Source organism: Aethalodelphis obliquidens, unplaced genomic scaffold (genome assembly GCF_003676395.1).
Source record: "Aethalodelphis obliquidens isolate GAN/ISIS:26980383/991018 unplaced genomic scaffold, ASM367639v1 scaffold34, whole genome shotgun sequence".
Taxonomy (NCBI): Eukaryota; Metazoa; Chordata; class Mammalia; order Artiodactyla; family Delphinidae; genus Aethalodelphis; species Aethalodelphis obliquidens.
This window is the reverse complement of record NW_020837978.1, coordinates 4,145,168-4,169,165: the sequence shown is the minus strand read 5'-3', so window position 1 is coordinate 4,169,165 and position 23,998 is coordinate 4,145,168. Positions and strand designations below refer to the sequence as shown.

Sequence of the window (23,998 nt, the reverse complement as noted above, 5' to 3'; positions counted from 1 at the left end):
ACCCAGGGTGAGGGTCAGGGCATGTGCTATGACCACCCAGGGTGAGGATCAGGGCATGTGCTATGACCACCCAGGGCGAAGGTCAGGGCATGTGCAATGGGCATGCCCCTGCCCACCTTTGTACTTCTTCTCCACCACCTCCCAGCCATGTGACCACAAACACTCTGCTGACTCTCTGACTCTTGGTGCCTCGCCTATAAAAGAGGGATAATAGTACCTACCTCACAGGATTGTCGCTGTGGGGTTTAAATTAAATCATTTAAAAATGTCCCTGAAACATTATGGGTCAATAAATATTGACTACTTCCTTTCTCCTTAACAGAGATCAGACTTCACGTAAATTCAGAACATTTTGTGAGAAAGCAAAGTTGCTCTCTTAAACCTCATCTTTAAAAGCTAGGGATCTATCATCAAGTTTTCCCATTACCTAGTAATGATCATTACATTTTTACTCAATTTTGATGTTTACAAACCTCTGTAAGAATCATGCTCACATAGATTCTATCTCGCTCAGTCCCAAGGTGTTCCTATGAAACTGGCAGAACAAGTGTAATTATTTTCATTTTATAGAAGCAGGAACGGAGGTTCAGAGAGGACAAGGTAACTTTCTAAAAGTACACACCCAAGATCAGAGCCCGTGTTCCCTGCAGCTAATCCAGTGCGTCTCTCAAATACCTTCCTCAGAACCTTTGAAGCGGCCAGTCCCTCTGCCTATCACAGCCTTTCTTCTCTCCATTTACTTGCTTTAATTATTTTAAGCTTTAATGGGGTAAAATTGATATTTAAAATGCATACATTTAATGTATACATCTTGATGGATTTGGACCTATGCATCTACCTGGAGAAAAGTCTCCCAGGAGCCACCCAGCAGACTTTCTCTTCTTCCTGGAAGTAGGTCACGCCATCACTGTCAGCTTAAAGAAGTCTGAGGAGAGTAACAGGGTACTTTCTGCTTTGCCTTAGGAGGTAGGATTTGCCAGCAAGAGAAAGGAAGGAAAGAAATGGTTGGCACTTAAATGACTTAGCACAATGAATAATGCTGTCTCCAGGGACCCTACATGGCTACACTATTGAGAGTTAGAGATTTTGGTGACAGGAACATTGGATGCTGGCTAATGGTCTCCTCTCCTGTTTTTAGGTCAACAGTGATCTTGTTTACATTACAGCTAAGAAAGATGGCACTCATGTGGTTGAAACCCTTGATACCACCCACATTGGGAAATTAATCGTGACCAAGCAAGTTGGAGGAGATGGCATAAAGGACATTACTGACACCTACAAATTCCAAGAAGGTAAGTTACTGCAATCGAATGAAGATTGCTCTGCCCAAGTCTGCTCGGCACTTTCGTAGTTACAGTCACTGTCACCACGAAGACATGTTCCAGAGAAGGCGTGGCCATTTGCAGCATTTGGAAGTTAGGAGAGAACTGGAGTGAATACATATCACACCCACAATTTCTCGTGTCATTGTAGTTTTACTTGTTTGTTTGCTTTGAGCAGAATTCTGCTTCACATGGCTTTTGAAATAAATGCTTTAAAGTCACGTCTATTTTAACAGAATATAGAATGTGTTCTTGTTCATAAAAATATGAAAGAATCTCAATTGCAAATAATCCTATTAGAAAACATTACATAACTAATGTACTTTTAGTTCAATAATGAAATTTAAATACCTGTTCACATTTATTTAGTACCTTGAAAACTATTTTCACATGCATTGCTCCCTTGACATATCGTGGAAATCCCCTGAGGTAGATGATACAACATTAATAGGACACTGCAGTCTCACTAATTCAGGCCAATTAAAATGGAGGCCCGTTTCAATCATAAAGTAATGTTAAGGTGGTTTTTGTTAACTCTTCGTGTGTGGAATGTTTGAAATGGAGCTGTTGAGTTCAGTCCCGTCTCCGTCGTACTGAGTGCCTGCTCTATGCCTGGAGTTGTGTTTGGTGCTGGGAGCCCCACGGTGAGTAGAACCCAGTTTCTGGGCAAGTGATAGGTTCATTCTGCTGAGGGCTTTGAAAACAAAGAAGAGGGGCAGTCAGTCCAACCAGGAGATTCAGGAAAACAAAGCCCGATAAGAGAAGTCCCAGACCACAGTTAAGAAAGCTGGACCAGGGTTTCCAGGAGATGAGAATATGACAAGGCCATGGGGTGTGAATCAGCCTGTGTGTTTAGGGTCCTGCAGACATTACTAAAGCATTAAGCTCATTAAGTGCCCAGAGGCTGGAGTCAAGTCTCCCCAAGGTCAGTGGCGGACAGGAGGTGGAGGACCTTGGGTGTCTTCACGGGGACGTGGAATATATGTTACAAGTGATTCACCAACAGAGCTTCTTAGCAATGGCAAAGGCCATTTTAGTAAATGGATAAAAATGAAGGGTCATTTGCATATACCTAAATATTCATCAGTATTCCTGAAATGCTGAGTGCAGAATTTGTTTTAAATATTTTAGATCCTCTGTCTCCCTGCTCTTATTTACAAAAGCAATTTGCACTATAAAGAGAATGTTTGCTGAATTGAGAAATTCAGGATTTGTGCCATCTGAACCCGTGAATTTTTGCTGTATTCCTGAAATAGATAGCTCTTCTCTTCTGTTGGTTTTCATCCACTGCACAACCTCGATACAAAAGATTCTTTTTTCTTTTGGGCTTTTTTCTAAAAAGAGAGTTTTTAAAAACATAAGCGAGGGCTTCCCTGGTGGTGCAGTGGTTAAGAATCCGCCTGCCAATGCAGGGGACATGGGTTCGAGCCCTGGTCCGGGAGGATCCCACATGCCGTGGAGCAACTGGGCCCGTGCGCCACAGCTACTGAGCCTGTGCTCTAGAGCCTGTGTGCCACAACTACTGAAGCCCACACGCCTAGAGCCCGTGCTTCGCAGTGGGAGAAGCCACCACAATGAGAAACCTGCGCACCGCAGCGAGGACCCAACGCAGACAAAAATAAAATAAATAAATAACTAAATTTATTTTTTTTAAAAAAGCACAATAAAACAAAACAAATGACCCATGCCCTCTTGTGATAGAGTGACAGGCAAAAAGATTTGGAAAGGAAAAAGGATTCCATACAGGAATGAAAGGAACCGGCTGTAACATCCGCGTATTTATTCATTCATCCTTTCAACTACTTGCTGTTAACCACCCTCCAGACTCCAAACACTGTCGGGATGGAGACACACACAGCCCTGCTTTCCCATCTATAATAGCTAGAGAGACGGGCGGGAAGCTGTGTGTTGGATGCCTAGGACAGGGGTGGTTGGACAGATGCTCAGGGATCCTGGAGGACCTTAGCTGCAGGCTCCCTGAGTCTGAAGGACAAACAGGGAAACACGGGGATGACTCTTTCCCCAGGGAACGAGTTCTCCAGGAAAAGGCAGCAGGACAGGGATTGTGGATAAACTCTCCCAGTGTGGAGGAGTCCTGAGCAGACAGTGTCTAGAACAAGAGCTGAGCCATCCTCTAGGAAGCCGTCCAAGTGACCAGCTATCTTGTTTAAACTGCTCAGCAAGGTGCCCTGCGTGGTCAGCCACGGAGGTGGTGGTGAAGACCAAAGACCAAATCAGGGTCAGACGTCGGTCCATGAAAGAGGAGTCAGGGGCTTGGCCAAGGGAGAATCCCAGATTAAAACAAGTAAAATGTGCCAGCTCTGAACGGGGAAGACAGCTGAGGTCCAGACCTGCAAGGTCTGGCAAGAAGGCAAGGCTCAGAGGAGTGGAAAGTGGGGGGGGGGGGGGCTTGTCCAAGCAGAAGAGCCCCTAAAGTCCGCATAGATAGTTTAAGAGGCATCCATCCTGCTCCTGGGCTGGTGTCTGATTCCAGGTGGACCGTTAGCTTCTTAATCAAGGATGGCATGTGGGTTTCATATTCTAACATTGGGAATGATGGAGTGAGTGCCGTTTAAGAAGGGAGCTGACGCCGCTCCTGTGTGTGCGGTGGGAAAGGGTGAGTGGTTACCCATGTACCCCAGGGGCATCTAGGAGAGACTGCCAGCATCTGGGCCCGTGCATTTGCCACCCTGGTCCTCATTATTGAATCTCTTATATAATTCCTCTACAAATGCTGAGTGTGGCCACTAACCTGTGGTGGGAGTGAAAACAGAGAAAAAAATATTACCAGATTTAGGTACTTACTATTTTAATTAAATAGACTGTGGAAAGATCATTTTTCACTTTGATGAGCTAAAGCTTAATGTCAAGTTTATACCCTTCTTTAAAATATAAGATGAAGAAACTATAAAATTTGGAAAACTAGAATTCTTAGAACTTCTCCTGCGGCGAAGTCTTCTTCTGTGATGGTGTCCGGGTCCCGTTTCCTCTTCGCTCCAACAGTTATACCTTCTGTCACTTGTATTTTCATCTCTCCTTCTCTATTAGCTCCTTCCCATGACCATGTCACCTGTGTTAAGAAAATTTACAAAACTCTTTTTCAACAATAAAGTCCCCTGCAAACATGGTCCATCCTTTCTTCTCTTTGCCTGCGTGGCTGCCCGCACCCAACATCGTTTTCCTTTTCCTTTCATGTCTCATCCACTGTGCCCTGAGGTCTGCCACCTGCTCACCCTTGAAGCCCTTCTCCTCAAGGTTGCCAAGACATCTGATCACCATGTAGAATAAACATTTTGCAGATTTCAGCTTGCCTAAAACCTCCTGCATTTTTTGATGCTATTTGCTCACTCACAATTCTTGAAATTCTCTCTTTTTTTAATTAAAATTTTTTTTTAATTTTTTTAAATTTATTTTTTATTCAAGTAGAGCTGCTGTACAATATTATATAAGTTACAGGTGTACAATATAGTGATTCATAATTTTTCAAGGTTATAATCCATTGACAGTTACTATAAAATATTGGCTATATTCCCCATGTTGTACAATATATCCTTGTAGTTTATTTTATACCTAATAGCTTGTACACCTTCCCAATGGTAGGCACTAGTTTGCTCTCTGTATCAGTGAGTCTACTTCTTTTTTGTTCTATTCACTAGTTTTTTAGATTCCACATATGAGTGATATCAGACAGTATTTGTCTTTCTCTGTCTGACATATTTGCCTTAGCGTAATGTCCTCCAAATCCATCCATGGTGCTGCAAATGGCAACATGTTCATTCTTTTTTATGGCTGCATAATATTCCATTGTGTGTACATACCACACCTTCCTTTTCCATTCATCTGTTGATTGGACACTTAGGTTGCTTTGACGTTCTCTCTTCTCTTTGTTCCTATGATACAGCTTTCTCCTGGTTCCATCCCAACCTACCTGACTCATTTTTCCATCATCTTCTGCAACTCAGAGCTCCCCTTTCTTTGCCCCCCTCAGAATGTTTCTTCCTTCTAGGCTTTGTTCCTACCCAGTAGCTGGTGTTAACATGCACACACATACTGATTCTCCCAAGTCTGTCTCCAGCCTAGACTTCACTTTTAAGCCCCACATTCACCTAAATGTGCCATAGGAACCCAAAACTGAACCTTCCCAAATGCCACCTTCTACCACTCCCTCCCCACCCCAGATCTATTTCTCCCATGCTCCCTGCCCCAGGAAAGAAAACGATGATCCACCCAAACTTAGCACGTTGAGAATAAGTCAAGCAGCAAATCCTCTAAAAGTCCCCTTCGGAATAGTTCAAAGTTATCTCCTCCCCTCCATCTCCACGGCCCCTCCCCAAGAATCAAATGGCGCTGGGTGTGGAAGCCCCTTAACATAGTCCCTGATAGGTAGTAAATGGCCAACAAAAGTTAGTTTCCACTCTTGCTGGTAACTCTATTATTACTACGATGCTCCTACTATTGGCTTGGACTCTGATGATTTTTCTCCTGGATAACTGCTATAGCTTCCCAATGCCACCTTCCCCTCCTCACCCTCTTTCCCTCTGTTTAAGTCATTGCCTCCAAAGTGACATATTTAATGACATCAATCTCAACCTGTTGCCGCATTGCTTAAAAGCCCTCACTCGCTTCCGTTGCCTGCAGGGTATTCCAGCCAGAGCTCGCCAAGCCTCTGCTAGTTGCCTTTTGGGCCCCTCGCAGCTCTTCCTCGCCATACCCACAGGCATGAAAATCAGCAACTAGGTGAGCTGTGACAGTTCCTCCACCAAGCCAGGCTCCCACCTGCCTCCATGCCTTTGCTCTCGCTCTGGAAGGAAAAACCCTCTGAGAAGCCTCCCCTGCCCCCGGGTGGTGTCAAATCTCTGCCCCGTGTTCCCTGCACCACACACAAACGCTTGACCCAGCATCTGTGACGGATACGCGTGTGGTGATCCCTCTGCACTAGTGCCCTTAGACCCGGGTGGGAAGGGCTGCGCTTCTCATCTGAGCCTGGCACGGTGCCTGGACATCACAGGGGCACAACTAGCATGAGGTGATCGAAGGAATGGTAGCTCAGGTGGCACTTGCACAGGTGAGCTTAACCGAACAGCAGATGTCCTAAACCGGACTATTTCATATCTATTATAAAGATGAAAGTTGTGTCCCTACATGAAGGCAAAGTGCTTCTCCAAACCCCAGCCCTCCAGAGCCTCTGTGCCAGGCTGGGTCCCAGGTCCTGGGGACACAGAGCTTACTTTCTCCTGGGGGAAGTAATGTCCCACAGCGACGAGTACTGGGAAAAGGAAAGAAAACCAGGTAAATGTTAGTGAGAGACGAGAGGACCAGAGTAACGGAAGTGGGGGGGACACTCTGAGAAGGTGACATTTGAGCTAAGACCTGAGCAATGAGAAGAGGCTTCATCAGACATAAAGGGGACTCTCATGACACCCAGTTAATGGAAGGGTGGTTTTGACCTTGGTCCTGGAGCCACAGAGGAGCCTCAGAAAATGCGATCTGGCTTTAGATCATTCTCTCGGCCCCAAATTCATGGCCCTGCGTTATGTGAGACATCAGAGCTCAGACCACAACCGCAGAGAGCGGGGATTCCGGCGAGCTGGGAATTCTGCCTCTTACCTGGGCCTGTGCTTCCTGGAAACCCTCGCCTGCCTCGCTGACAGCTCCTGCTCAGAGGGACAGGCTGGTCCCCAGAAGGAAGCTAGAGGTTCCTCCACCTACGACCCGCTGTGAAGTCCCTCCTAGAGCCCAGAAGCTTCCACCACCCCTCCTCCACTCGGCCAGCTCATCCTCTCCCCACGAGGCACCTCTCTGACCATGACCATGTTCCCACTGCTGGCGTTCACCTCCCACATTTCGCCTAAATGCACGTTTGGTGCCCGTCCAAAGCCATGATCATTAATGCTCTCTTCCTTGGGGACCTATTTGCCAGATGCTCTCTGCTAAAATATTTCACTATGCTTTCCCTGTCACAGCCACTCCTTCCCTTTAGTATTATCTCCCTCTTGTCGACTGTGAAACATGTGCTCTAGCCAATGCTTGTCCTGGACCAGTTGTTTCTGGCACATTCTCGCAGTCTTGACAGTCAGAGAAATTGTTCATGCACACGCAGAAATACACATTCATTTGTTCGCAACACGTGCTGGCATTTTCTCTGTCTTTGCAAAGTCCCAGTAGTTGCCAATCCATATGCATGTCCTACCTGTAAACCACTTCCCAACCCTGCCACGTATGCGTCCTTATGTTACACACAAGGAAACCGATGGTAGTAATGGTCCCTGCTTTGCAGAGTCCTTCTGAGGACTAGATGAGACAGAGCACAATTTGTGCTTCCCATGACACCCATCACATAGTTAGCTCTCAGTGATGCTTGTTAGCACTATTAACTAACCTCTTCATTTTCGTTGCAGTTTGCTATTAGTTAAGTGAGAGGCAACATCTTAAAAGTTAATGGAAATATAAAAACCAGCATTTTTATTTCAAAGTGATTCTTCTTTTGCTAGCCATCTGCATGACTAGCTTTCCCAAGCCAAGTGGGACAGGTCCGAGTGGAAGGAGACATGAGGAAGACAGGTCTTGCCGGGCAGACCCATGAATGGGAGAAAACTCACATTGTAGAAGGTGCAAGGCAAGATGCAACTCTTCCGGCTACGTGGCTAGGGCATTGGGAGGGAAGCCAAGTAATCCCACAGTTTGAGAAGAGTTAGGTTTTGTCAGTTCTATCTGCTGAGCCCTGAAACAGTGACCCTGGAAAAACAACCCTTGGAGTATGCTCTGTAGTAACCCCTGTTCAGATAGGCCGAACCCGGCAGCCGGGCAGGTCCCAACTCTCTGGGAACTTGATTTTGCAGAATGTATAACATGGGATGATGATGACACCTGCCCCAGAGGGAAGCCTGTGGCTCACAGAGGCAGCCCGGCAAGCCCTGCAAGTAGTGCCCACAGCACACCGTTCATTAAGGTGACTTTCTCTCGGGTGGCTTACGTTGGCCTTATCTCTGCACCTTTCCTAGGTCAAGAAGAAGAGAGGTTGGCCCTAGAAACTGCCCTGATGTATGGGGCTAAAAAGCCCCTCAACACAGAGGGCATCGTCAAATCGAGGTCTGATGTCCACATGAATTTTGAAGTGGAGAATGTCGTGCTGGGAAGAGACTTCAAGGTCACCATCACCTTCCGTAACAACGGCCCCGCCCACTACACCATCACAGCCTATCTCTCAGGCAACATTACCTTCTACACCGGGGTCGCCAAGGCAGAATTCAAGAACAAGACATTTGACGTGACACTGGAGCCCTTGTCCTGTAAGTTAACGCGGGGGGCTGTTCTCTCCAGGATGTGTCACCTGCTTCCTTGTCTGGCTCTCTGCTGATGTTCCCTAATAGCTTCCTGTCGAAGTTAAAGCCCTGGCCCAGAGCTCAGGAGCATATGAACCACAGGGCAGGACCCACTCTTCCTAGAAAGGCCCCCACTTTCATCTCCGTGACTTGTGCACAGAAGTGAGCACTGAAATCTTCAAAGCTTAGAGCCCCATGAGTCGTGAACATGAAATGTCACTGAACCTCTTGCTACTTACAGGGTGGGCCAAGGACCTGAAGCATCAGCACCTACTGAGCGCTGGTCAGAAATGCAGACTCTCAGGCCCCACCCCAGACCCATGCATTCTAACAAGATCCCAGGGGGACTGGTGTGAACAGGAGAGTTGGTGAAGCTTGTGTCTCAGAAAGCAGGCCCGCTGGCGGTACCTCTCTCCCAACTTAGGGACAGCTTTGGGGGGCCGCCCAGCAGGAATGGTGTGGTTGGCTTTACCATGTAGGGGGCAGGGAGATCTAAGCTCCGCAGGGTGGGCTGTCTGAGGTACAGGGTCGGGAGAGCCCATCCTTGGGAGAGGAAACTCGAGCCTCGGGATGTGTTGTCCAGGAAGCTCTGGAGGCTCTGCTCTCCCGGCCATCTCCCGGGGGCCTCTCCCGCACCTCGATCCCTCACCTCCCTTGCATACATGGCCTTCCAAAGCGTCTTCTTTGCTATGAAAACTCCAGACTAGTTTAAGTAGGACTGGGATTGACAAAGCCGCAGCTTGCGCTGGGGACTGCAATTTCTACCTGTCTCATTCCCTTGGGTACCAGTGTTTAGTGTGCACAACAGCTGGTCACTCAATTGGCCAAATGAGCCAACCAGAAGAACCTGGTCTCCAGGCAGAGCACACGGAGTTAGAAAACAGAACATGTTGAAAGGGTCAACATGGCAGGGCACCAGATCCATTGACCTGACAGGTGAGTCAGGAAAAGAAATGGAAAAAAAGTATATGAATAATAATTTTTTAAACACAGAGGCAGGCAAGACTATGATCCCGCCTGGGGTGGCCAAACCACACGTCTCACTTGTTTTCAAGCTTCCTGGATTCAGTGTCTGTCCCGAGTCTCAGGAAGTACCTTTGGGAGGCTTCAGAAGGATATTCCCAGAAAAATGAGAAACTAGTCCTAAAAAGTCCTAATTTCAAGAAACCTACTCAATCTTGAAGGAAGCAAATCCCCCTCGATTCAGTAGACTAGCCAACAACTAAGAAATCACCATGGTATTGGTTTTGGAAACTGGAAGGTCTAGCACTTGGAAGAAAGGTAATTCTTACAGAAACACGTAGTCAGTATAAAGGACTCAGGAGAAAAAACAGTCATCACAGCTGCTTAGGACAGACAGACTCAGTGGATTTAGAGGACCTGAACCTTGGAATTAGACAAATCTGGATTTTAGCTGTGACTGTGTCACCTACTAGCTGTGTGTCCCTAGGCAAGTTACTTAAGTAATCTGAGCTCATCTGCACGTGGGAACAATACTACCCACATCACTGGGTTGTTGGTTCACCCCCGCTACACACACACAGCTTTATTTAATGCCTACAAGTCCAGGTATTATTTTGTGCTGGTGACACAGCAATGAGTTGCTTCTTGATGGTCTCCTGGGGGGAAGATGGGGACTCCACAATAAACAATCAAACAAGCAAATATATATGGTTCTGTGTAGAATAGGAAAACACAAAGCAAGACAAGGAAGACGGAGTGCCGCGGGTGGGGGGTGTGGTCAAGGAAAGCCCCTCTGATAGGGTGACATTTAACAGAAATCTGACAGAAGGGAAGGAGTGAGCTTTCCAGCCAGGAAAAAAAAAAGTAAGTGCAAAGGCCCTGAGGCCAGAGCTCATGTGATGTATTCAGTGAGCAGCAAGGAGACCAGGGTCAGGAGCAAAGGCATCCAGGGGAGGCTAGTGGGTATAGACCAGGTAAAGACCTGGAGGCCCTTGTAAAGAGTTTGGCTGTGATTCCGAGTGAGCTGCAGAGCCGTAAGACGGTGTTGAGCAGAAGTGTGCCCTGGTCTAACTTGGGTTCTGAAAGATCACTCGGCTGCTGTGCTGAGAACAGACTATAGGCGATGTGGAATTGAAGCTTAGAGACTAGTTAGGATGCTGTTGCAATAGTCCCATGAGAGATGGTGGTGAAGGTGAGGGAGGTGGTGACAGCTACCAGATCCGGGTGTTTTCTGAAGGTAGAGCCCTTGGGATTGGTTGACAGGTTGGATGGGTGGCGTGAGAGAAGGGGGCTGTGGAGGAAACTAAATGAGATAATATATGCGGAAGGCTTCCCGCAAGTAGGCTCCTCATAAATGCTAACTTCCAACGTGTTTACACTTTGGGAAAATGAGACCAGAAAGGTGAGTTGACGTGTTCAAGGCCACACATAGTAATTAGAGGCAAAGCAGGTGCCAGAGGCCACATCCTATTCAGGCAGGTGTGGTGAGCCAGCTCCGTGCATTCTCGGGCCCTAAGTAGGCCCGCCCCTTACTTGTGCCCTGTTGCCTGGGGTCCAGCTGCCCCTCACTCCCCTGGACAAGGAACTATATGCCATCCTTTTCCCACCGCACTAGAGTCCCATCTCGCAATCTCCTTCCCCTTCTCTCCATGATCCAATAAAAGCATGAGCTTACGGGAGGTAGCGGGCTAGAACGGCATGACACATGAGCCATCTCAGCCATCGATCTAGGGATACCGAAGCCTGACTCAGTATCAACACAGCTCCCACGCACTCAGCCCACCCCAAGGCTTGTCCTCAATAACCTGAAGGAAGTTGAAGACTGTTTCTTGCTTTCCCCTGCATGTAGGTGGCACTAACGGCATGCGATAAATTGCATATTGCAACCTAAAATCAATTGCAATATATGGCAAAAAGCCACAGGATTCTAGACCTCGACCAAGCAGGTCAGGGTACAATCCTAGGAGAGTCCGTCGCAAAGAAAGTTTTCCAAGTAGAACGGGAAGCGTATTTTCCACATTGATGATGAAAGGGAATGTGTAGGCTAGAATCAGCTGGGAAGATCTGAATAACTTAAACCTCCCATACCTTCAAAGGTGCTATCGTTTCCACTTGGCTATATTTAGTTTTCTTTGCTCTTTGGAAAAGAGATGAAGCAGCTCCTGTCTGTGACCCACCCCCCCGGCTTTCCCCAGACACCGTAAATGGTATTGGCAGGGTCCCAGCTCCACCACTCAGAGAATGAAAATCTCTTCTTCTTGCCACGTTTAATAAACTTTATCTAGAACAATTTCTTGTGTGGTGGCAAAACACAGCATTTACATAATGTGCTATTTCAGGAGCCCTGTTCCCTTGGGCTCAGAAACACAGCCCAGTTTCTTTAGTGCCAAGATTTAGAGGATGTTCTACCTCAGAGAATGAAGAGTCCCGAGGCTGATATCAAGGCAGCGAGAGCCTCTGTAATGATGTCAAGCACATCTCGCCAACCTAAACAGCCCAGTGGTCAAACACGGCCCTCTAGAAATAGCCAGAGGATGTCCTTTTTTTATTATTATTATTACCGGAGACAGCTAGAGGCAAAATGCGTGTTCTTCAAGGCCTGTCACTTTGCTGCTCCATCTGGCGAAGTGAAAACAGCCCCCATGTGCTTGTCTGAGGTTGTCTCCAACTGAGGGACAGAGCCTTAATCTTCTGGACAATTCACTGCTCGGGGAGCCATGGAGGAGGCAAGGTCCAGGCTCAGTCCCAAAGAAGGCGACATGCGTAGGTCACCCAAAAAGGCAGAATTCAAGGGTCAAGGTCAAGACAAGGTCTTCGATTCCAAAGGCCAGCTCTAAGTGGAATGGGACTGCCCTAGGCAGTAGGCTGAGTTGCTGACTGCTTGCCTAGGGCGGACCAGTACGTTCTAATAACTCTGCATAGCCCGTGGCCGTCTCTCAGCCTGGGCACCACGAACTTTCAGACTGGACAGTTGTTACGGGGCCTGTCCCGTGTGTTGTGTGATGTTTAGCTGCATCCTTGGCCTCTACCTGATAGGTGCGAGTAACAACCTCCAGCTGTGACAAGCAAAAGCATCTCCAGACGTTACTAAACACCCCTGGGGGGCAAAATTGCACCCCGTTGACAACCACTGGTCTAGGATGACCATCCTTTCCATTTTGCCAGGAATTGGGTGCATTCTGGGGTGTAAGACTTTCCGTTTCAAAACAGAGACCGTCCTAAGTTCACCCAATTCTACCCTAACACCGCCCCATCTCCTGCTACAACCTCCTATCTCTGGGAGCCCCTCAAACTTGAATGTGTACCATCTGAGCATCATATTCAAATACAGATCCTGATTCCCTAAGTGTGGGTGGGGTTAGAGAACCGGTGGCAGGCTCTTACCGGGCTGATCTGGTGGCGGGAAGGGGGGGTCCCCCTAGTTGTTGAGCAGTACTTCTCAGCCCCGCTGCACGTAAGAGTCAGCTGCAGAATTTTAAAACAAAGCCTGGGCTCCAGCCACCAAGATTCTGATTGAATTGGCCTGGGGCGGGATCCAACAGGGCAGGTTTTTAAATGTCCCTAAGTGATTGTGAGGTAAAGCCAAGACTGGGTGGTCACAGCACCTACTCATCCATGCAGAGACCTTGAGGCAGATGGTAGCCACGGCCTGATGCACCGTCATCCGGGAGCCCAAAAGGCAGGAGGCCTCCCTGTGCCCTGGAGTTCACCCCACAGGGTCTTCCGTCCTGGGTCCTGGACGGCCGCTCGTGAGGGAGGGCTAAAACGAGCCACCCTCTGCACTTGAAACTATCAACCTTGGGAATTGTTTCCTTCAATAACTTCCACCGGAGGGAGGAATCTTTGGCCAAAGGCAGACATTGAGCAGGGAAGCCATGGTGGAGACATTCGATTCCATGCAGGGGGATGGAGGCCCCTGGCTCTGCCCAGGCCCGGGCTCGACCGGCAGGAGAACTGCCCTTTGCCCTTAAGAATCCTGGGCTCTGGGAAATGAGAGTGAGAGAAATTGGGCAGCACAGCCAAACAGAACCTCACGGCTGCGGTCAGAGACGCAAGACAGGATTCCCGTCCTCAGCCCGGATGGTGAGCAGAGGGGGGCCAGGACCATGCCCCCCCTCCACCTGTCATCCTCACTGGCTCGTCCCCAGCACCTAAATGCTCCCCTTGTCGGTGCCTTGAGATCACAGAGGTCTTTTAAGTTGCAAATAGCAGAAGGGGTGGGAGAGAGTTGCATGCCTACGGTGAAAACTGGTTTCAACTGCTTCTTTCTCTTAAATAGAAAAATCAAGTCAGATTGGTACAGTACAAGCTGGAGAGAAAGTGTGGAGCAAAGGAATCAAGGAAAAGGTTTAGGCCGTTGACAGCTTTGCTCGAGCGTGGCCCGTGGCCTGCGTGAGATGTGTCTCATCACAGGAGGGCCCGTGGCACGGTGGCCGTGGACATCACTGCCCCACACCTGTCACCTTGGGACTGTTTCTGCCTAAATCCAAGCAGCCGCAGCTAACACCCCTTGGTCCTTGATTTTAAACCTCTTTGTCACGTTGCATTTTACAACAGCAAAAGCACTGTTGGGAAATTTGACACGTTTTCTCCAGGAAGACTTTACTGAATGTGAAATTTCCAGCACATTCTTTACCCCAGAAGCCGGAGAGCTTCTTGTCCCTGATGGGCTCTGTGTTCCACTTGCCCTCACCTGTGTGTTTTCCTGGTGGAGACTGTGCTAGCGTGGCAAAGATGGGGCCCTCAGGGAAGAGTGAAGCAGTTCCTATCCCAGGTCCTGACACCGCCATGTTTTTTTTCCTGCCGTCAGTCAAGAAAGAGGAGGTGCTGGTTCAAGCCGGCGAGTACATGGGCGAGCTGCTGGAGCAGGCGTTCCTGCACTTCTTTGTCACAGCCCGTGTCAATGAGACCAAGGATGTTCTGGCTAAGCAGAAGTCCATTGTGCTGACAATCCCCAAGGTCATCATCAAGGTCAGTTTCAGCATCTCAGATGAGGGAGAAAGGCAAGGTTGTTAGTGTTTATGAATGTGTGTGTGTGTGTGTGTGTGTGAGAAAATGTGTTCTGCTCCAAAAAAAAAGGAACTAGGATCCTCCTGTTCTTTGAAAGAAGTAAACCACCCTATACACTGACGTGCACATATAACACTCTTCTCTCCTCTCCAGATTTAAATATATAGACGTGGCTGCAGATATAAATATAACCTGGGGGTATAAACACGCTTGTGGAGGAAGATAGAGATGTGTAAAGGATACAGATACTTGGAGCTCACTGTCTCCAGAATAAAGTAGGTCAGGCATGGCATCAGACAGAAGCCGCCTGGATCCCTCCCACCTGCGTTTAGGACTGTACCGTTTTCCATGAAGCTATCACTGTATACAGTAGAAGGCACAAACCGAAACGTCAGTGTGATGATCATGACTTGTCATGTGTGTCTACACCTGGCAACCACCAGCCAGATGCAGACACAGAGGATTTGTAACATCCAACACCCCAGAAATCTCCCTCACGCCTTTTGCAGTCCATCACTCTCTCCTCCGTCACCGAGACAGCCATTGCTCTGACCTCTATCACCGGAGGGCCTTTTTTGTCCGTTTGGCTACTAGTAGTTTTAACGTCTCTCCATTAGCCGCTCCCTCTGTCCAAATGTCTCAAAGGCACTTGGCAGTGGAGAGGTGAGCATGGGTGAAAGGGCAAGGCAAATATGGCAGCCTATTTGCGCCCACTTCTCAGGGTCACTGGCAGCGTCCGTAGCCACATTCCCGAGACACCTCCTGCCCAGGGAGCAGAAACCCAGGCGTCCATCAGGGTTCTTGGGGTGTGACATCTCCTGTCAGCCTTATCCAGGGCTTGGAGACCTTTCCAAGTGACTGAGTGATTAGCACAGAGCTGAAGGTGCATTCCTCTAACGTGGTGGGTAAACCAAAATGTTTTTAAAGCCTCTAGAGGTGGGCTGTTGGCAACGGGCGGGCAGGGAGCGGTAGGCCTTGTGTCTCTTCTGAATCGTTGGCTGAGAATCACTTGGAAAGCTAATAACGTTGTGTAGCATTCAAAATGGCAGCCTTCCCCCTGGGTCCAGCGCTGTGTGGACGGCCCTTGAGGGCTACTGTACGATGAGTCCCGTGCAGGCCGACATGTAGGGCCCCGGAGGAGGAGAACCCCGGGCCCTCCTTTTCTAGGAAGGCTTGAATCTTCACGCCTCCTTGGTTCTTTCACCAGGTCACCTGCTACAGGCCCATCACAGCACCACCTACACAAGAGGCCTTAAGAGACAGCATAAAAGTGAGGGGTGCAGGTCTGCAGGCAGAACAGGGAAGAATGCAGAACAGAGAAGTGTTACTGGGGTTCCTGCAGAGGAGCTGCCTCTCCCCTGGGCATAAGGCGCTGGTGCTGTGACCGGGGCAGCCTGCCCACCCGCCACGTGGCCACTGCCCTCATGGCGGGCTCTCCTGGGACACGTGCGGTGCCCCGCAGGCCTCTCCCGGAGGCTGGGGGAGGCCTCCTTTCCCGCTGCTTCAGGAGCTCAGCCTCTGAACCTTTCCCACCGGAGGCGAGGCCCACACACTCACCTAATTATGAACTGACAGCTTGTCCCTGCGAAGGGCTCAGGAGAGAGCTCTCCCCAGCTGGGAAGTGATCCAACCCCAGCATAAAATAGAATTTAATTGCACCGCTGGTAATAAACTGGATGAATACAGGAAACTGATAACTTTCATCTTTTAGACCTCATTAACTGAAGGATTATTGACTAGTCATCTTCCGAGTTTACTCAGAGAGCAGTTTAACTCCCCACGGGCAGAACCCAAATCCCTTCTCCTGCAGCTCAAGTGACCTGGACGGGGAGGGTGTACTTTACTTTACAAAGAGTTGTGTGGGTTTTTTGCCTTGTTTTGTGTTGTTTTTCAATTTCCATAAGGGTGTCAAAAAGGCAGTTCTTAGAGGTAATGCATTTAGAGGGTAGGGTCATTTGACTGGGACTCCAGCAGGAGAGAGATGGAAGTTGGTCCGGGAGTGCTCAGGAAAGCAGGCAGGCGCGTCCTCACAGAAGTGGTCGCTTAACCGCTAACCTCATGAACTGTATTAGCCCCAAGGACAGACTAAATCCCAGCCACGGAAGAGGTGCTCCTGGGTAAAGTCCCTCATACTCTGAAAGCCAGGTGTCCCTGAGCTGTGAGAGGTTCCAATTCCAGAAACTGGCTAATGGACTGGCGACCAGGATGCTAGTTAGTCTACTGGAGGCGTTGGGTATGGACCGCGGGTATCCAGACGGCAGGTATCCTGAAAGCGACTGTGGGGGTGAGGGGGGGGCGGAGAGGACACAGACAAAAGGAGGAGCAGGGAAGGGAGGAGAAAAGAAATAGACATTGAAACAAATGTTACCCAGGAGACCTCAGGGCAGGAGTCAAATAAACTGCATAAACAGGAGTTGGAGAGGAAGCTAAATGCATGGTGGCTCAGAGGTCCAGACCACGTGGGACACGTCCCCAGGTTCTAAGAAAACGCTAGAACACTTGGTCCATCTCTCTGAGCCTGGGACTGGCCCACAGCTTACAGAACCTCCCAAGGTCACTATGATGAAGGTACAGGATGAGAAGGTGTGAGAGACAAGGGTCAGGAAGGAGGATCCCCCCACTCCGAGGCAGGGGTGGGGGTTGAGACCGGCACACAGTGCTGACAATGACAGTAGCTATGAGTACTGAGGTCTATGCTATTATGCTTCTCCTGTACTATCTTATTTAATCCTCATTTCCACCCTACGAGGTGGGCAGTATTGTACCCATTTTACAGATGAGAAATCTGAGAGGCCCAGAAAAAGGCAGTGCCCTGTAGCATGGTGGTCAAAACGCAGGCTCTGGGACCAAACTATCTGAACTCAAAGCCTGTTTCCTCAACACACTAGCTGTGTAACCCTGGACGCATCACTTACTGTCTCTTAGCTCCTGTTCTCTCAGCTGTTTAACAGAGACGATGGCAAGTCTTACTTCATAGAGCTGTTGTGAGTATAAAACGAAATAATGGGTACCTAATGCCTAGCTCACGGTCAACGCCGAGTGTGCGTTGGTTGTTGGTTTTGTCCTTGTTACTGTTCACAAGCCACTTGCCTGTGATCACCTGCCTGATAAGGGAGGGAAGGAAGCTTCTAACCCAGATCTTACTGATTCGGAAGCTAGTACAGGTAAAGGCTCGGCTACGTTGCTCTCACACTGGAACCTTCACCAGAATAGAAGATGGTGACTGCATTTACCGAACAGCCTGGTGTCTCCAGGGAGGAGAGATCACAGGAGTTGGAGTGGAGTGGGGTGTCAAGGATTAAGGCTGTAGAACCGTAGATGACCCTTGGTGAGTGGATAACAGCCGGTAGAGATGGATGGAGAGACCACTCCAGATGCTAGGGGAAAAAAACCATAAGCAAGGGCAGTGTGGGGAGCAGCTGGAAGCCGCCACAGCGGGGGTGCAGGCAGGAAGCAGGTGACTAGTGAAGAGAGACCAAGCAAGGCAGCCTGGGGCCACTTTGAAGGGAGGCTAAAAGGTTTGGATGAGAGCTTCCTAAGTGATCTGAGAACAGGGGGGCTTCCGTGGAGGTTCTAGAACATGAATGTAGCATCATTGTCAACTCCGACCTCCCAAGAGTCGGTACCTCTTGCTTTCTCCCTTCTCTTCAAAGCCTTTGCCCAAAGCACTGTCTTCTGGGAGACCCAGCTCAGCCTGGGGGCTGGAGCTGCCTGAGAGCTAGTTTGCAGCTTTTCTTACCCAGCTCCCTTTCTAGAGCAAATAGACACCAACCCGGACCACGATGGGGCCCGCCGGTCTGGATCCACATGACCGTCCACCAAAGCAGTTAGGCCAGTGGACACGTCCTTACGTCCTCAGGACCCAGTCTTGCACTGCATTCGTCCCCGTGAGCACAGATATCGGAACTGGGTTAAACTGCGCTCCCGGTTGACTCATCCCGGCACCCACCACGCGTGAGTCACAGTGTGTGATCCTCATATGGAAAACGGCAGGGAGAGACAGTCATTAAACTTTAATGAGCACACATCTCTTTTCTCAGGCTATCAAAATATTTTGATGAGAAAAGCATATTTTATTAAAATCAGGCATAGAATTTGTCTCTGCCTTCCCACGTGTTGATTGTTGTTAAGAGGCTTTAAGTCAGGAAAAGATTCTTCAGCATTTTGATGTTTAAGGGACGGTTATTTGGGGGAGGAGATGGGGGCAACAGAGGGAATTCAGCTGGTCTGCCGTCTAGAGGCTGGTTTGCAGGAGTCGTGGTGTGTGACATGGGGGCAGAGTGCCGATGGGTTCCTCCCAGTCTCGGGGAGCAGTGAAGCTTTCACAGTTTTCACGTCCTCACCCAAGTCAACTAGAGCAGGAACGCCGGGGTGGGGGGAACCCTTACAGCCCCTTCTGTAGAGAAGCCCCCCAGCACAGGGGCTTGGATGGCTGGACCCGGACATCCCAGGTTCCTAATTCTACCTGGGCTGCTCTGGGCTAATTTGTCAACATCTCAGATGTAGAATGGGTCCAGGAATACTGCTGACCTTGTTGGTTTGCTGGGAGGGATAATAGAAATAATCTTTATAAAGAGCTTAACATGGTACCTTGATCACAGTAAGTAGGTGATGAAGACCAGCTTCTGTCAGCTTCCATCACGCGGCATAGCCACCACCAAGTCTCCAGACCTTTTCTCCCTTTCCTGCTTCCTCTCATCCTCCTTCTTTCTCCTCTCTCTCTCTCACGCACACATCCTCTCTCTCTGAACTTCCCTGTCCCTTTTTGCAAAATAACACACTCATAATACTAGTCCCAATGTTAACTGCAATCATATATAAAACCCAAAGTGGTTAAGGACTGAATCTGGGCCGTTTCTGAGAATGCTTAGCCCCTGCCAGGACCGGTGGCTGCTGGTTGGTGTTCGCTCCCTGCCCGCCCAGTCCTCTCTGTGCCGGGGGTTCTGTAGTCAAGCCCCTGACACCTGCTCAGGGCAGGAGCCGCCCTCTGGCCAATGCTCACCTGGTGACCTTGAAACCGACCCCTGGGCGTTGAGCACGTGCCTTGTTCCCTATGGGAGCCTCCTGAGAGGGGACCGGTCCCGAAGAGCCTGGAGGAGACTTGGGGGACAGAGGAGAGGTGGTCACGTGTTCCCCCATGACCTCCTTTCAGTATCTGGGAAAACAACTCCCAGTGCCATTTAAAAGTGCTGGGGTCCCACCGCATCTTTAGTATGATCGTGTAGGACAGTCCTGTAGCCTTTTCAGAACGTCATGAGACACCAATAGAACTCATTCTCTCCTATGAGTGAGGAACGATTTTGCTAGGAAAAAAATAAAACCACTTTCTATGTATGTGATTTTAAAAAGTTATAGCCACGAACAAACCATAAACCAACAGGTGCCCCTAGATTTAAAAAAAAAAATCTTTTAAACATTTAAAATAAGAACAGTTGACCGTTTCCGAGATTTTTTTCACACGCATTTCAACGCGCCTCCCTGCTTCCACCACCCCCAGGTCGTGCACAGTCCGCACAAGTGCGGGAGCTGTCCTGGAGTGGCATTAACATGATTTCAACATGCGTTTGCTCATTACTTATCTGTTCTGTTGGCCAAAAGAATTTTTCGGTATTTCTCCATCCCGATGTTTAGTCACTCACTCACTTATTTAATCATTCAACAAAGAGTTATTTGGTGACCACTCTGTAAATAAATTGTAGCCAATGCTTTAAAGATTATCAGGGGATAACTCAATATTGAACATATTTTTATTGACTTTTTCTTTGAAATGGGGAAAGGCTGCTAATTTTGCTTTCAGCAGGGACCTCCCCCGGTCAGCTCCAAGGACACAGCTGCTCTATTCTCACATGTCGACCACCACGGCCTCACAGCTTGGGGCGCTCCTCTTGTACCGGGCAGTGTAGCCAGGGCCTAGGAAAGGGGGTAATTCCTAGACATCAACCAGCGGAATGTCCTCCCGGCACTCTGGACCTGCAGCAGTGAGGAGAAGGCAGGTCACGTGGGAAGGTCCCTGCTGCCCTCCCGGGTGGTGGCTTCCTCTGGGTGTCTCCACTCCAGACCGGATCCGACACTTGTGGGAGCTGTGCCCACACAGTGGATAATGAAGGGACCAAATCGAGCCCACTCGCCACTCACCAGGCCACGCAGCCTGGCAGGATGCTGCGTCCACTGGAAAAGGGGCTCCCTTCCCTAACTAGCACAGATGCACCGGCGCCGGCTCCACGCCCAGATCGCTTCAGAATCAAGACACTGTCCTGGCTTTTCTTAACCAGCACTGTGCTGCTGGGTTCTATCCGGAGCCCACCACTCACCTGAGGTCGAGTGTCCCTCTTCGTCCCTCTTCTGCCCGTGCCCGTGGCAGCCCCAATGTTAACCAGAGAAGAGCAAAGCCGGCAGGGATGCTGGGGCGGATGCCTGGGCCCTGCTCCTCCAACATCCCAGTTCATGTGTTGTTTTACTTTTTAACCGGAGGACAGGTTAAAACTGGGGAACCACCTGAGGAATAGCGAGCGTCCCCCAATGCTTGACAGCCACCAGGTACATGGTGAGACTTAACTGCAGTTTCACTTCATCCTGTGAGAGCCTAAGTATCTGCAGCTTTCCATCAAGGCAGAAAATGAACAAAACTCTGTGTTCTAAGTATCCCGAACCCCAACCCCTAAACCGTTTCTCCTGCCATGTTTCCCACCGAGCATGTTTCTCCTTCCGGGCCTCCCGTGGGTTCTCCATGACTCTGACACGTGTTCCAGTCACCAGGACGCACCCCTGCCATGTCCACAGCCCTTCAGTGGGAGGCTGGAGCAGGGCACGGGGCGTGGGCTTCTCCACGTCTCTTTAGAAAGTGTCAGTGGAGGCCGCCAGCTTCTCTCCTCTGTGCTTCTCGGCTCTGGCGCCTGAGAACCCGAATCCACATCACTCCCCACGGGGGAACTTGAGGCTGAGGAAGTCCTCCTGGTCACCCTGGCAGCACTGTCTCCCTCCAAACCTCCATGGCATTTAGAGTCAATAATTGCGATGTTGCAGGTACTCTGCCAGGTCACTTCACGTACGATGTCACATTGAATCTTCCCAAGAACCTCATAAGAAACCGAGGCCCAGAGAGTTCAAGTGATCGGCCCGAGGACACACAGCAGTGGTCCCTGATCTTCAGACCCTGTGTCCAGCATGCTTTCCCCTCAGCGTCCCCCAACCGTGGTCCCTGTCTTCGTCCCGGCCACCACAGCGGTGCCCTCAGTGCTGCCATAAGCCATCTGTGGAGAAAATCAAAGTCTGTCTGTGAGGTCCCACCATGAGGCGCTCTGAGCAGGTGAAGTTCACGGACCTGGGGAGGGTCCCAGGCAGGGTACCACCAGCCATGGCTTTACATGCTCGGATAGCTGACTCTCTCTCCATCCTCTGTTGGTCCCGGAGGATCAGGCAGTGGGTTACTCCATTGGCCAGGAGAGCACGTCCCAGACCCTCTGTGAGCGAGGCCTCCACTGGAAGGGGAGCATTTCCCCCTCCCTCTCAGCACAGCTGTAGAACAACCTGCATTTGAGAATGAAAACGAAAACCACTGGTAACTGGGGTTCCTAAAACACGCTCTCTGTGCATCCCTGTTCACATGGAAGCAAAGTAAAACAACAAGAACAACAAATCTCATCTACCTCATCATATGATCACAGTGTGCTTGAGCTCTTTTTTTTTAAATGATGTCTCTATCTTTACCCCAAATAGCACATCCTGTAATCATCAAGTAATACAGTGTATCAAGGCCTCAGGTCTACCTTGTCACATTTTACTCTGGGATAGAAATCTGCCTCTTTCCCCATAAAGTCAAAAAGAAGGAGTTGAGTAGTAATATATATGTTTTCAAATTTAGTTCAGAATCGAGTTGTAATCACTGTGCTCAACTGGTAGCTTAGTGATGGCAAAAGGTAATACTGCAAATGATTCTTCAGTGGGTTTCAGGAAATAAAGAAACTATTTTCGGCAGAAAAGGTGACTATTTTTGCCTCTCTGCTGTCAGAGATTACAGTGTATGTAGTGCTTAAAGATGAAGGCTTTGGAGTCAGAAAGACCTAGATTCATTTCTGGGTCCTGCCAACTTACAGGCTCTGTAACCTGGGGATTTTGTTTGTCTTCTAAGTTTTAGTTTCACATCAATAGAATGGGGATGATGTTAATGTCCACTGCCGAGTCCATAGAGGATCAAACAAGATAATGTAAGTGAAAGGACGCCTAAGTAAACACTAAAAGTAATGTGAGTTGCTATTATTGTTATTACTTACCAGAGTCAGCACAGCAGGTGGTTAAGCAGTGACTCTGGCGCCAGGCTGTCTGCATCCAAGTCTCGCTTCCCCTACTTGCTGTGTGAACTTGAACAGGTCACTTCACTTCTTTGTGCCTCACTTTCCTCATCTGTAAAATGAATTCTCATAGCGTCTCCCTCATAGGGTCGTGAGGATTAAATGAGTTAATATAAGAAAATCACTTAGCAGCATCGTCCAGTAGAACTTTCTGTAATGACGGGAATGCCCTAAAACTGCACCTTCCAATATGATAGCCACTAGACACATGTAGATGCTGAGTGCTTGAACTGTGGCTAGGACAACTAAGGAACTGAACTTTAATTGAATTTCATTTTAATTCAGTTAAATTTAAATAGCCCCTTGTGGCTGGTGGCTACCACATTGGACGGTGCAGACTTAGAACATTGCCTGACTGTCGTAAAACCTGACCGTCGTAAAAAAAAAAATTTGCATTATTTAGTCAAGGCTAACCTAAGTGGGCTAGTGAGAAGCAACTGTGGTGCCGGTGCTGGTGAAGTGGTTTGCAAACAAGCAACTGCTTGTTACCAGCAGTGACCGTAGGGTGGAGAGGAGGGGAAAAATCATTTTCCACTAATTCATGGAATCCATGATTGACAGCACTTGAAGTAAGGGCTGTGACGTGAACTAATAAATCATGTGAATTACATTGACAACTAGGTTCATTCTTTCTCAAACTTTTTCCTTCATTTCAGTTTTGATTTTGAATACAGTTATTATGCATATTATAAAGCATATACTCCATGGAAGAGAGCTTGTGATTTCCTAAAAAGTAATTTCCTCCCAAAAGTGTGTGTGTGTGTGTGTGTTTTAGTAACTTCCTTGTTTATCAAAGAAACAGACTACTGATCATTATGAAACAGCATAAAAGACAAGAACTCAGTATGTCAATATCGGTGAAGGGTGTTTAACTTGAAAATGCATCATATTTTATGTCGGTATAAAAAAAACAGAAATATTTTAAATGGGATATTGAAAAAAATCAAGGTGCAAAAGTATTTGATGTCACTGAGTATGACGTATGCTTCATCCTTTTCTCTGGTCCAGGTAATGGTTGGTCTTCTCTATAGTG

The 23,998-nt window shown here is 48.7% G+C and overlaps 1 protein-coding gene across 2 annotated transcripts in view; it reads left to right on the top strand.

Moving 5' to 3' along the window:
• The window catches only part of F13A1 (coagulation factor XIII A chain), a 145,095-nt gene that overhangs the window by 109,868 nt on the left and 11,229 nt on the right, over positions 1 to 23,998 (top strand). For both annotated transcript variants that reach the window (XM_027128286.1, XM_027128287.1), the window contains 3 exons: positions 1,139 to 1,292; positions 8,324 to 8,611; positions 14,418 to 14,578. In XM_027128286.1, the coding sequence (XP_026984087.1) occupies positions 1,139 to 1,292; positions 8,324 to 8,611; positions 14,418 to 14,578 (603 nt within the window). The remainder of the gene's footprint in view (positions 1 to 1,138; positions 1,293 to 8,323; positions 8,612 to 14,417; positions 14,579 to 23,998) is intronic.